The 12,911-nt window shown below is 39.3% G+C and overlaps 1 protein-coding gene across 28 annotated transcripts in view; it reads right to left on the reverse strand.

Moving 5' to 3' along the window:
* LOC133578276 (inter-alpha-trypsin inhibitor heavy chain H3-like) overlaps positions 1-12,061 on the reverse strand; it is a 50,733-nt gene extending 38,672 nt beyond the window's left edge. For all 28 annotated transcript variants that reach the window (XM_061932581.2, XM_061932580.2, XM_061932578.2 and 25 more), the window contains exons 1-9: positions 11,970-12,061; positions 10,544-10,704; positions 7,223-7,327; positions 6,460-6,622; positions 6,269-6,379; positions 4,486-4,614; positions 3,148-3,264; positions 238-406; positions 56-166 (exon numbers count right to left, since the gene is read on the reverse strand). In XM_061932581.2, the coding sequence (XP_061788565.2) occupies positions 56-166; positions 238-406; positions 3,148-3,264; positions 4,486-4,614; positions 6,269-6,379; positions 6,460-6,622; positions 7,223-7,327; positions 10,544-10,704; positions 11,970-12,041 (1,138 nt within the window). In that variant the 5' untranslated portion in view covers positions 12,042-12,061. The remainder of the gene's footprint in view (positions 1-55; positions 167-237; positions 407-3,147; positions 3,265-4,485; positions 4,615-6,268; positions 6,380-6,459; positions 6,623-7,222; positions 7,328-10,543; positions 10,705-11,969) is intronic.
* Positions 12,062-12,911: the final 850 nt, after the last annotated feature.

Consider the following 12,911-nt stretch of genomic DNA (forward strand, 5'->3'; position numbering starts at 1 on the left):
CACATTTGTGTCTTGTGACATTTGCACTCCATGTGAAAGCGTGAGAATTGCTCGCCTGAGGTCGGGTCTCCATCGGTGAGGAGGATAAGAATGGAAGCTGAGCCTTGCCTGGGCTGCTCGTTCAACATCCGGGATCCCTCAAGCAACGCTGTGTTAATATTTGTGGCTAAAAGACAAAGACAAATATCATTAACAACTCCAAAATATTCCTGATTGAAGTGCAAGGACGTCACCTACATCCTCTGTCTTTAATGTTACTTGCAAACGTTTTGGCGCTTTCCACGTTGTCTGCATTGGCCTGAACAAGTTCTCGTTTCCAGTAAAAAAGGTTGCTGTCGAAAGTGATGAGACCAAAGTAGTCCTCCGCCGCCAGGTCACTCAAGATATGCAGCAAAGCAATACGGGTCTGGGAACAAACATTTAGCACTCCATTTAATTATGTTACGCTCGGCTTCTTCCTACTCCTTTTCAGACATGTTGAATTGTGCAAGTTGAAACATGTGACGTTTCTTAATGGTAAAGGGATCTTGTCTGCTCATTTCAGGGACTTTTAAAATGATATTGCATCCCAATATACATACAGTACAGGCCAAAAGTTTGGACACACCTTCTAATTTTGTGCGTTTTCTTTATTTTCATGACTATTTACCTTGTAGATTGTCGCTGAAGGCATCAAAACTATGAATGAACACATGCAGAGTTATCTACTTAACAAAAAAAGGTGAAATAACTGAAAACCTGTTTTATATTCTAGTCTCTTCAAAATAGCCACCCTTTGCTCTGATTACTTTTTCGCACACTCTTGGCATTCTCTCGGTGAGCTTCAAGAGGTAGTCACCTGAAATGGTTCTCGCTTCACAGGCGGGCTTGAAGCTCATCGAGAGAATGCCAAGAGTGTGCAAAGCAGTAATGAGAGCACAGGGTAACTATTTTGAAGAAACTCGAATATAAATCATGTTTTCAGTTATTTCACCTTTTTTTTGTTAAGTACATAACTCTGCATGTGTTCATTCATAGTTTTGATGCCTTCAGTGACAATATACAGTGTATATAGTCATGAAAATAAAGAAAACGCATTGAATGAGAAGGTGTGTTCAAACTTTTGGCCTGTACTGTATATTAATAAAATACTTCATAAATCTTAAGGCTGTCCGCATGTTAACATTTGAAATTCACAAGATCTTGTGGACATTTCCTGAAGTTCTCGTACCCCATCATCAGAGCCGGCCCTCTTTGTGGTTGTTTAGGGCCACAACCACAAGGGGGGCACATGGCATGGGCGTTTGAATAGGTTTAAAAAATGTTTTCTTTCTTTTAAATCCGTCAGTTATAACATATGACATCATAAAAGTTAGGATAAAATAAATGTTGCTGTCAGCAATCAATAGTAAAGTTGTTTGGGGAGATTTCGACATATTAGGGGATTGTTTATGAATAATAACACTTACAAAAATAAGAAATAAAACCCATAAAATATCAATAACTCAAAAACTATAATAGTAAGACCAAACAATTTTGCAGCACAAACAAGCACAAAAGTAGTAAAAAGGAATGAGACTATTTTGGCTTAATTTGAAGAACACTTGTGTTACGGCTCAAGCACCCGCCACCGCTCAGTCTTCATGCGCTCCTCTGAGCGCACCTTTGGACACGCCCACGGGCGTTCCTCTCCTGGGCGTGGCTGCGCTCACTCTGCAATCAACGCACCTGACACTGATGAGGACGCCGGACACTATTTAGACCAGCGTCCTGCATTCCAGTGCCAGAACGTAGCTACTTGTATTTGAACAGTAAGCCCACACGTCTCTAGCTCTCCTTCCATGTGCCTACTTGCTCTCCGTGTTTCCCCTCTTCTGTGCTCATTGTGTTTTTTCCTGTTTCGTTGTCCCGCAGCTTCTCTCTGTTCCCTGGATTCGAGCTGTGTGTCTCGCCTCCCCGGATTTCCCCTGGACTTCTTGCTGCCTTCCCGGATCTCGACTCCTCGCCTGCCCACGGACTTCCGAGCCTGCCATGCTCTCTCTGGACTCCCATATCCTTCGCAACACGCACCTTCAACACTTGCCGGTAACACTCTCCAGTTCATTACAGCACATAGTCGCACACCAAACATTTTGGTTAGTTTCACACGTCATATTCTTGTACTAATAAACACGCCAAAGGCTAAGCGACGCCCCTGTCTCAGTGCCGTCTCCTTCTCCACTGTACCATTACAGCTTGGGCTGGCTGACCTTTTATTGACCTATAAAATAATCTTTAATAACTCAAAAACTAAAACAGCACACACAATCTTTACACTAACCAGCACAAACCAAGAATGAACGAATAAGACTATTTCAAAAGATTTTTGTGAGGGGTGGAGGGCCAACTTTAGGTGGGTGCCAAACTCAGCACGTAACACTTAACATCGTCAAAGATCACTTTTAGGTATTCCCACACAGCGCTAACATTTATGAATCCAAATGTGGTAGAAATAGTCATCCATCCATCCATTTCCTACCGCTTGTCCCTTTTGGGGTCGCGGGCTATCGGGGAAGGGGAGTTTGGCTGGGGCATATCCCAGCTGCGCTCGGGCGGAAGGCAGGGTAGAGGTAAAAACATCTACATCATGCTACATGGTGCGTTATCGAACAAAGTTATGTTTATGTTTCACTTTTGCATCTCATAGCACATAATTGTGATCCATCTAAGGAACCGTGATTAAAGTTCGAAAAAGAGGTGTCACTACCAGTTTTTAAAGACAAGGTAGCCTTAACATCCAGTGGATCCACTAATAATAACTATTATTAATATTTGAATCAAAGATAATTATTATGATGATTCTTATTATTATTATCCACTAATGATAATCCAACATTAATCAGCTAATTTCTTGCCATTGTGGTGGGTTATAAATGTGACTGTGGAGCCAAATTTACACCAAAGCATATTCAATACATATTATGTAGACCACAGGTCTAATCTTTTTAAATCTAGATTAAAATCATCATAGGTCCCCTTTAAGTGTTTTGGATTGGAAAAATTGAATTTAAATAAGTACACACGTTTTTGTGTGTCAACGATACTTCAAGTTGTCTTGCTTTCACGCTACAAGCACAACAACAGTATGATTTTTACCCTGCAGGAATACAACACAACAAAATGGTGTACCTGTTCCATTTTGCGGCCATGCATGGAACCGCTTTGATCGATGACAAAGACCACATTCTTTGGTATGCGGAGAAGACTTGAGGGAGCAAAATGATGCACAAAATATCCTTTTGAGCGCTGAAAAAAAGGTTGAAAAACAATCACTGGAAGTGTGTGCAATACTGGAATAATAATATAAGTAATCTGCGACATTTGGTACAGCTGCAGATTCCTTATGGGTCCACTAGAACAGGGGTCCCGAATATTTTTTTTTGCACCAGGGACCGGTTTATTGTAGGCACTATTGTCACGGACCAGCCTTTCACGTGTGGCAGATAAATAAAACAAAAAATAAGTACATAAAAAATATTGTATTGCTGAATTAGTGGCAGCCCTTGCCTTTTTTTCTTAGCGATGGGAAGGTCCCCGGCAGGTTGGTGGTACTTGCTCTATACCAAGGGTGTCAAACCTATGGCCCGCGAACAGGTTTTATCCGGCCCGCGGGATGAGTTTGCTAAGTATAAAATTGAGCCGAAATTTTTGAATGAAAGAAACTGCTGTTCTAAATGTGTCCACTCGATGTCACAATACTTTGGAGATTATGCTACATATTTAAAAAATAATAATAAACCACATGATTTTAGTGCATCAGTCGAGGAAAATGAGCAAACTACATAAATAACACCCTGTAATTTGATTTTGATATTATGCTTTTATCTTGATAGATTGAAAATTAACACCAATGAGATGACAGATGAACATTGTCACATAATTTATTCAGAAAGTATAAATCACGACAAATAAAGATAAAATACTCTTAACGCAACATGTAAGTGTAAAAAAAAAAACAACATTATGATTTGTACATTTTCAGAATGTGCTTGTTCTATTTTTAAACAAAGAAATCAATCTGAAGTTGTCTTTATTTTTAAGTTATCATGCCGTGATTTTACCAGTCCGGCCCACTTGAATGTAATATTCAGCCTGCTTAACATTCTTTAACTGAGAACTATCAACGAGAGCATGTTATAAAAGAATATACACTTTATTTCAATATGCCAGAAAATGTCCTATCCCTATTCTTCAATTGATGTACCAGGATTATCTAGATATAAATATCACATTACATTACAAAACATCTTTCTGATCGCTGTTTTCCCGCCTGTGTCTCATCGGTATATAGTGAAAGCAGCCACATTTTACCACGCTACGGAATGGCCGGTGGGTCAAAAAGGAGTCAGGGCGTATGCGCGTTAATCGCTGCGTTAAAAAAATTACTGCCTTTATAAGAATTTATAGTTAACGTTAACTTTGACAGCCGTAATTATATCAATAATATATTGACGGTTGTGTCTTTACCTTGATGTCCCCCAGAGACTTGTGTCTGTTGACGTCATAGACTATGACCAGATCTCCATTTAAACCCTGTTCTCCACAGCTATCACATGTTTTCTGTTGGTCCACTGTGGGGTAGAAATAAACCCAAGCCTGCAACGGTTCAAACGTCAAATAGTCAATAATTGGACAACAGAGGTATCAATATTGACAAGCAGTGATGGGCAAGTTACTTGGAAAATGTAGTAAGCTAAGCTATAAGTTACTCTCGATTAAATGTAGCTAAGCGACGGGGGAAGCTCTCCGCGGACAGCAAAAGTAGCTTGTTACATCAAATCTACATTTAACAGCATTTATATCTATGGGCCCACATGTCTAATATCAATGTTCATATCACTGAGAGTGTACAAATGGAACCAACAAGGGTCCATTACTATTAACTATCTGTCATTTAGCTGGGGACACCCTACAACTGCCTCTATACTTTATGTATTTATTTAGTTTGCCTTTTCTTTGGCTCACCCCTATAATGGTATTAATTTTCTCTACCAATAGTAAAAAAAAAACACAGCATCTATCTATATCTCAAAAAAAACAATGACTTGCGTGATGTTTGGGAACAGTTGTAATGGGTAATGGTTATGTGGAGTAAAACTTTTAATGAACTCAACTCACCTTAAAGTGTGTCCCTAAATGTGTGTTCCACAACTTAGATGAAGAGAGCAGTTATCATTTTGGTTTACAGTGTAAACAACTAAAAACTAAGGTTTTGGGCAATTTTTTCTCTAAACGCATACATTTGTCTAAATATGGCCAAGGACACGCATTATTGTGGGTTTCTTCATCACTAAAGGAAAAATCTAATCTGTGGAAGAGAATTCTTCTGACATTTTTAAGTATGTTTTTTTTTTTTGTGTGTCGTCAGCTTGAAGCGTCCCTCTGTCTCTGACTCCCTCCTCGTCCTGTGACTGTTATGATTTTGCTTAGTAGTTTCAATGACCCGCCTTATCTTGCCTCTGATTGGCCAGTCCAGAATGTTTCGCCCTAACCTTAGCCAATTGTGACTCATCATACGAAGACCAACCAATCATCATGGATGTTCTCCGTCAGTATGAATGTCCTCATTTATTTAGGTCATTGTATTTTCTCCACTTTTTTGGGTGCCTGGATTTGCAGTCCATTTTCTCTCTTTGTTGCTTGTAGCTTTGAGGTAAGCTACCTTGCTACATGGCTCTAAAAGTAGCCAAGCTACAGGAAAATTTACTTGTTCAAAAAAGTAGCTAAGCTACCGCCAAGCTACTGTAAAATGTAGTTAAGCTACGTACTGTAGCTTAGCTACATGTAGATTTTTACTGCCCATCACTCTAGACAAGGGGGGTGCTGAAGGACATTTGCGTCCCGCAGTCTGTTTTTAAATTGGCCCTCTGCATGTTGTAAAAATAGAATAAATTCATTATTGATAAGATATATTATTTGATATTACACTGATTTGCTTTGTTACCTGTCACACGAAGCTAAGATGTTGTTGTTTCGTTATTAAGTAACATTTTCTTTACGTCTTTCTTTCAACACAAAATTAGTTGCAGTACATTTTTCTCCATGTGGCCCCCGATCTAAAATGAGTTTGACACCTCTGCTCTAAATTGTTCATAGGTGTGATTGCTTATTTATACTGTTATATGGCCTGTTATTAGCTTGGGACCAGTCCAGTTTCCGTCTCTTACCCCAAAAGCCAACTAAGAAAGGCTCCAGCTCCGCTGTGACTGGAAAGAGGCCAAGCGCTACAGAAAATGGATCAATGTTTTACCTGTTTGTCTGCAAGTGTTTTGGTGATAGCATTAGCCAGAGCATTGGTGCTTAGTCCTCCTTTAATATCCATGTAATTGATGCCAGCTTTCTCATGAATGTACACGTCGACCTAGAATTTCAGACAAACAATGTCAGACTAATACATGGTAGAAAACCAAGTGAGCGCCTCATCACCACCAAGAGTCACACCTTGAAGTCTTTGACGGGCTGCATGGGGCGAGCGAAGATCTGCAGCTCATACTTGCCCAACCTACGTCTGAACAGTTCCTCGTAAGTGAGTTCAAAGGTCACCTTTTTCAGCGGAGCCACTGTCACAGAGGTCTTGAACTCCTCGAGAGTCCTCCCCACGGAGCTGTGACGGGAAGTGAAGTGAATTATATTTATATAGCGCTTTTCTCTAGTGACTCAAAGCGCTTTTACATAGTGAAACCCAATATCTAAGTTACATTTAAACCAGTGTGGGTGGCACTGGGAGCAGGTGGGTAAAGTGTCTTGCCCAAGGACACAACGGCAGTGACTAGGATGGCGGAGGCTGGGATTGAACCTTGAACCTTCAAGTTGCTGGCACAGCCACTCTACCAACCGAGCTATACCGCGAAGGAAACCTTACAGTACTTGGACATTCCTGATTTTTTTTTTTTTTTGTGGCTTTTTGCACTCCTAAGTATTTGTTTTGACCTTTATTTTCACATACATGAAATGTTCCAAAGATGTAAAAAAATAAACATTTCAAAAATAAACATTCATATTACCTGACAAAAAGTTAAAAGCTTAGCTAATTAATTTTTACACTTGTATAAAGGCAACATTGGCGTTCAGACTGTTTTGATATAAACGCTTGCATTACATGTAATGTCATTTTTTCTTTGCATGGAAATAACCAAACCAAACATAAATACATAACAAAAAAATAATATTTTCTGTGTATTTAGATTTTTGATGATCCAAGTACCTGACAATACCAGCACTTTCGCCACGGGACACAGCCTGTGTGTACTGCTGCTGAGCCGCTTCTTTAGCCTTCACCTCGCCATCGTACACCTGGTCATCCATAAACCTGAAGAAAATCAAGCAGGAAGGGGATTCTGTAATTATTTATCAAATTGTTTGAAGTTTGTATGTTTTCTTCATGCATGTGTGGGTTTTTTCCGCGTATTCTGGCTTCCTCCCACAGTCTAAAATGAAGCATACTAGGTTATTTAAATAGACTTTAAATTGTCATATATTGAATGGTTGTTTGCCCGCCTCTGGCCTGACATCATTGGGGTAGGCTCCAGTATTTCTGCGACCCTAATGACGATAAGCGGTATAGAAAATGGCTGAATGGATTATTATTATTATTATTATATAATATCATCAATCTTCTTCACAAAAAATGTCAGATCCCTCTCAAACTGCCGTTAAAATAATTATTCTTTATTTCTGTCCTCTTTTAAGGCTAACTCAACTATTTCCATAATATACATTTTGAGGAGTATTTGATTATTACCATTGTTATTACCGGTATTATTATAATATTATTATTATTATAGTATTATTATTTGTATTCTTCTCATAATAGTTTATTGTTATTCATATTATCATCATCGTCATCATATATTTGTATTATTATTATTCATTATTATAATCATTATTTTTTGTTCATTGTATTATCAGCATCATTATTATTAATATGATAAAATTACAGTAATAAAATACAGTAATAGTATTATTGTTAGGACCTGAGATTGATTTTCATGCACTGATTTTCCCACAGTGGCAGATTTACAACACAAAATGAAAATAAATATAACTATTATTATTATTATTTTTATTTTTTATTTTGAATGTTTTATTTATCTATTGATAGGCTCCAGCCCCCCTCGACCCTGAGAGGGGCAAGCAGTAGAAAATGCATTGATGGATTATTTATTCTTTTTTCTTTTTTTTTTACTTTGAACAAATCAATGTTTTAAAAATACTTTGGCCAGACACATAAATATTAAATATTTTATGACCTTTTTGTTTTTTGTAAACATTTAAATGAATAAAAAAAACTTATTTTAAATTATTAAAAATAAGAAAAAATATAATATTATTATTATTTCTATTGATATTATTATTATTAAGCCCGGAAAGGGGAAATGATTCTCAGAAACATTGATATTTTCTATTTTACATAAAACAAAAACTCACACTTAAGGTCCTAAAACTGCTAAGTCATTTTTTATATATATATATACAGGTAAAAGCCAGTAAATTAGAATATTTTGAAAAACTTGATTTATTTCAGTAATTGCATTCAAAAGGTGTAACTTGTACATTATATTTATTCATTGCACACAGACTGATGCATTCAAATGTTTATTTCATTTAATTTTGATGATTTGAAGTGGCAACAAATGAAAATCCAAAATTCCGTGTGTCACAAAATTAGAATATTACTTAAGGCTAATACAAAAAAGGGATTTTTAGAAATGTTGGCCAACTGAAAAGTATGAAAATGAAAAATATGAGCATGTACAATACTCAATACTTGGTTGGAGCTCCTTTTGCCTCAATTACTGCGTTAATGCGGCGTGGCATGGAGTCGATGAGTTTCTGGCACTGCTCAGGTGTTATGAGAGCCCAGGTTGCTCTGATAGTGGCCTTCAACTCTTCTGCGTTTTTGGGTCTGGCATTCTGCATCTTCCTTTTCACAATACCCCACAGATTTTCTATGGGGCTAAGGTCAGGGGAGTTGGCGGGCCAATTTAGAACAGAAATACCATGGTCCGTAAACCAGGCACGGGTAGATTTTGCGCTGTGTGCAGGCGCCAAGTCCTGTTGGAACTTGAAATCTCCATCTCCATAGAGCAGGTCAGCAGCAGGAAGCATGAAGTGCTCTAAAACTTGCTGGTAGACGGCTGCGTTGACCCTGGATCGCAGGAAACAGAGTGGACCGACACCAGCAGATGACATGGCACCCCAAACCATCACTGATGGTGGAAACTTTACACTAGACTTCAGGCAACGTGGATCCTGTGCCTCTCCTGTCTTCCTCCAGACTCTGGGACCTCGATTTCCAAAGGAAATGCAAAATTTGCATGGTTGGGTGATGGTTTGGGGTGCCATGTCATCTGCTGGTGTCGGTCCACTCTGTTTCCTGAGATCCAGGGTCAACGCAGCCGTCTACCAGCAAGTTTTAGAGCACTTCATGCTTCCTGCTGCTGACCTGCTCTATGGAGATGGAGATTTCAAGTTCCAACAGGACTTGGCGCCTGCACACAGCGCAAAATCTACCCGTGCCTGGTTTACGGACCATGGTATTTCTGTTCTAAATTGGCCCGCCAACTCCCCTGACCTTAGCCCCATAGAAAATCTGTGGGGTATTGTGAAAAGGAAGATGCAGAATGCCAGACCCAAAAACGCAGAAGAGTTGAAGGCCACTATCAGAGCAACCTGGGCTCTCATAACACCTGAGCAGTGCCAGAAACTCATGGACTCCATGCCACGCCGCATTAACGCAGTAATTGAGGCAAAAGGAGCTCCAACCAAGTATTGAGTATTGTACATGCTCATATTTTTCATTTTCATACTTTTCAGTTGGCCAACATTTCTAAAAATCCCTTTTTTGTATTAGCCTTAAGTAATATTCTAATTTTGTGACACACGGAATTTTGGATTTTCATTTGTTGCCACTTCAAATCATCAAAATTAAATGAAATAAACATTTGAATGCATCAGTCTGTGTGCAATGAATAAATATAATGTACAAGTTACACCTTTTGAATGCAATTACTGAAATAAATCAAGTTTTTCAAAATATTCTAATTTACTGGCTTTTACCTGTGTGTATATTTAGACACATGTATCTTTTAAAACTACTTTAGTCTAAAATATGCACGTCAAATCCTTTTTATTTTTGGTGACTTTAACCTTTTAAAGGTGAGTATGTCTAAGTAACTTCATTGTTTTGTCTTTTAAATAAATCCAAAATATTAACCTAATTAGACACACACACACACACACACACACACACACACATACGCACACACATACTTAACTACAAACCCCCCCATCCAAGCAATGATAGCAATACACACTTATGTCAGTAAAGGAGGCGCCCTTGCAATAAATATTTTTTCTTTCATGCTTTAAATGGGGAAAAACAGCACCATCTGGTGAATAGACATTTAAAAAATGTCTGTATTTGAAGAGGTTTGCCAATTAAATTGTCCAAAATGTATGTGTTTTCTCGACAATATGCAGAGTGCGTGCGGTGACGCTTGTTCACTGTGCGAACCGCACCCACATTCTGAATTTGCTGATGAAGGCATTCTTGGGAATCCGCACGTGGAACTCCACCTCCGTCGACTCGTCTTTACGGTTGACCACACGGCTGGTGATGACGGTGGTGGCGTAGCGACTGGTCACTGTGGAGTTGATGTGAAAACTGTAGATCTCCCAGTCGTCCTGAACAAACAGACAACATGTCTGTGTTGAAAATGGTCGCCCACTGCCCGGTCTGAGCAAAGGTCAAAGGGCGGCGGATGCTAAAATCTCATTGGTCGACGACGGGGGAGTCACGCTCGTTTTCATGGTGGGCCACATTGTTGCAACTGTGATATATGTTCATTTTGCATTTGTAAACAGGTTAAAACCAATCTAAGAAGATACAGTCGTGGTCAAAACTTGTCACTTGTAAAGAACATAATGTCATGGCTGTCTTGAGTTTCCAATCATTTCTACAACTCTTATTTTTTGTGATAGAGTGATTGGAGCACATACTTGTTGGTCACAAAAAACATTCATGAAGTTTGGTTCTTTTATAAATTTATTATGGGTCTACTGAAAATTGGACCAAATCTGCTGGGTCAAAAATGTCCCTTGGCAAGTTTCACTGCAAGAAGGTGCTTTTGGTAGCCATCCACAAGCTTCTGGCAAGCTTCTGGTTGAATGTTTGACCACTCCTCTTGACAAAATTGGTGCAGTTCAGCTAAATTTGTTGGTTTTCTGACATGGACTTGTTTCTTCAGCATTGCCCACACTTTGGGAAGGCCATTCTAAAACCTTAAATCTAGCCTGATTTAGCCATTCCTTTACCACTTTTGCCGTGTGTTTGGGGTCATTGTCCTGTTGGAACGCCCAACTGCGCCCAAGACCCAACCTGCAGGCTGATGATTTTAGGTTGTCCTGGAGATTTTAGAAGTAATCTTCCTTTTTCATTGTCCCATTTACTCTCTGTAAAGCACCAGTTCCATTGGCTTCAAAACAGGCCCAGAGCATAATACTACCATTACCATGCTTGACGGTAGGGATGGTGTTCCTGGGATTAAAGGCCTCACCTTTTTTCCTCCAAACATATTGCTGGGTATTGTGGCCAAACAATTTTTGTTTCATCTGACCACAGAACTTTCCTCCATAAAGTCTTATCTTTGTCCATGTGATGTCAGATGAAACAAAAATTGAGCTGTTTGGCCACAGCAGATTTGAGCACATTTTCAGTAGACCCATAATAAATTCATAAAAGAACCAAACTTCATGAATGTTTTTTGCGACCAACAAGTATGTGCTCCAATCACTCTATCACAAAAAGATAAGAGTTGTAGAAATTATTGGAAACTCAAGACAGCCATGACATTATGTTCTTTACAAGTGTGTGTAAACTTTTGACTACGACTGTATATACAGTACATCAGAATGTACATTTAAAGTATATCCAACGACAACGGGCATACCTTGTTGGGTTGAGCACCACCAAAAGCCAGAAGCAGCCCAAAGATGCTGACTCGCACCACAGTTCTCTCCATGGTGACCGCTGTCAGAGTGTAGCCGGGAACGCCTGAAAAGTTGCCTTTTAAACTCAAACAAAGCATCAATGTTTGCACAACGTGTGGTTAAAGGGCAAACTCTCTTTAAACTACACACACAAACTCACACACAACATTATCATTTTTTACAGCAGTTTTTAATTTATATTTAGTCATAGTTTTGAAAATGTATTTTAGTTGTTGTCATATTTTAGTCATCTGAATTGATTTGGTTTTAGTTTAGTTTTGGTCGACTTAATTTCTCGACATTTTAGTTGACTAGAATTACAGTAAATTTAGACCAAATCATAAAGTATAAAGGATCACACATCTTGGAAGTTGTCTTGAAACCACTTTTATTAAGGCTACCTTCTTGTTTTAATGTGGGGTTTTTTGTGCCTTTTGGTTCGGGACCCTTTGGGACTGTGTGACAAGGGGTGGCACTTTCGTTACTTCTGCGGTGCTTTTTTGTGAACTTCTGGATCTGCCTCCCGGGAGCCTTTTGGCGATGGAGACCAGTTTGTTTGGAGAGACTTGAGGAGATGCGTTTGAAGAGACAGAGCTGCGGAGCTGGCACTGAGCGTCTGGACTTCACAGTGTCTTAGCTCATCCATGCAGACTGGACACTGGCCGAGAGTTGGTGGGCGGCCGAGGGTGGAGTCGGCTCTCTTGGTTGCTTTGTTGGGTCTGCTCCTGTCTTTGGCCATGCTTCCCCCACCAATGTTCCCTCTAATTGTTCATGTGTCTGAGCAAACACAAAAACTCCCTGAGCATTCAGTGGAGCACATGTGAGCAACATCACACGTGACAATACCAGCAGCACACCTGTCTCAAACCAATCTTTTATAATAACACTCAAATGAGAGGAGT

This window comes from Nerophis lumbriciformis, linkage group LG38 (assembly GCF_033978685.3).
Source record: "Nerophis lumbriciformis linkage group LG38, RoL_Nlum_v2.1, whole genome shotgun sequence".
In the NCBI taxonomy this organism is placed as follows: Eukaryota; Metazoa; Chordata; class Actinopteri; order Syngnathiformes; family Syngnathidae; genus Nerophis; species Nerophis lumbriciformis.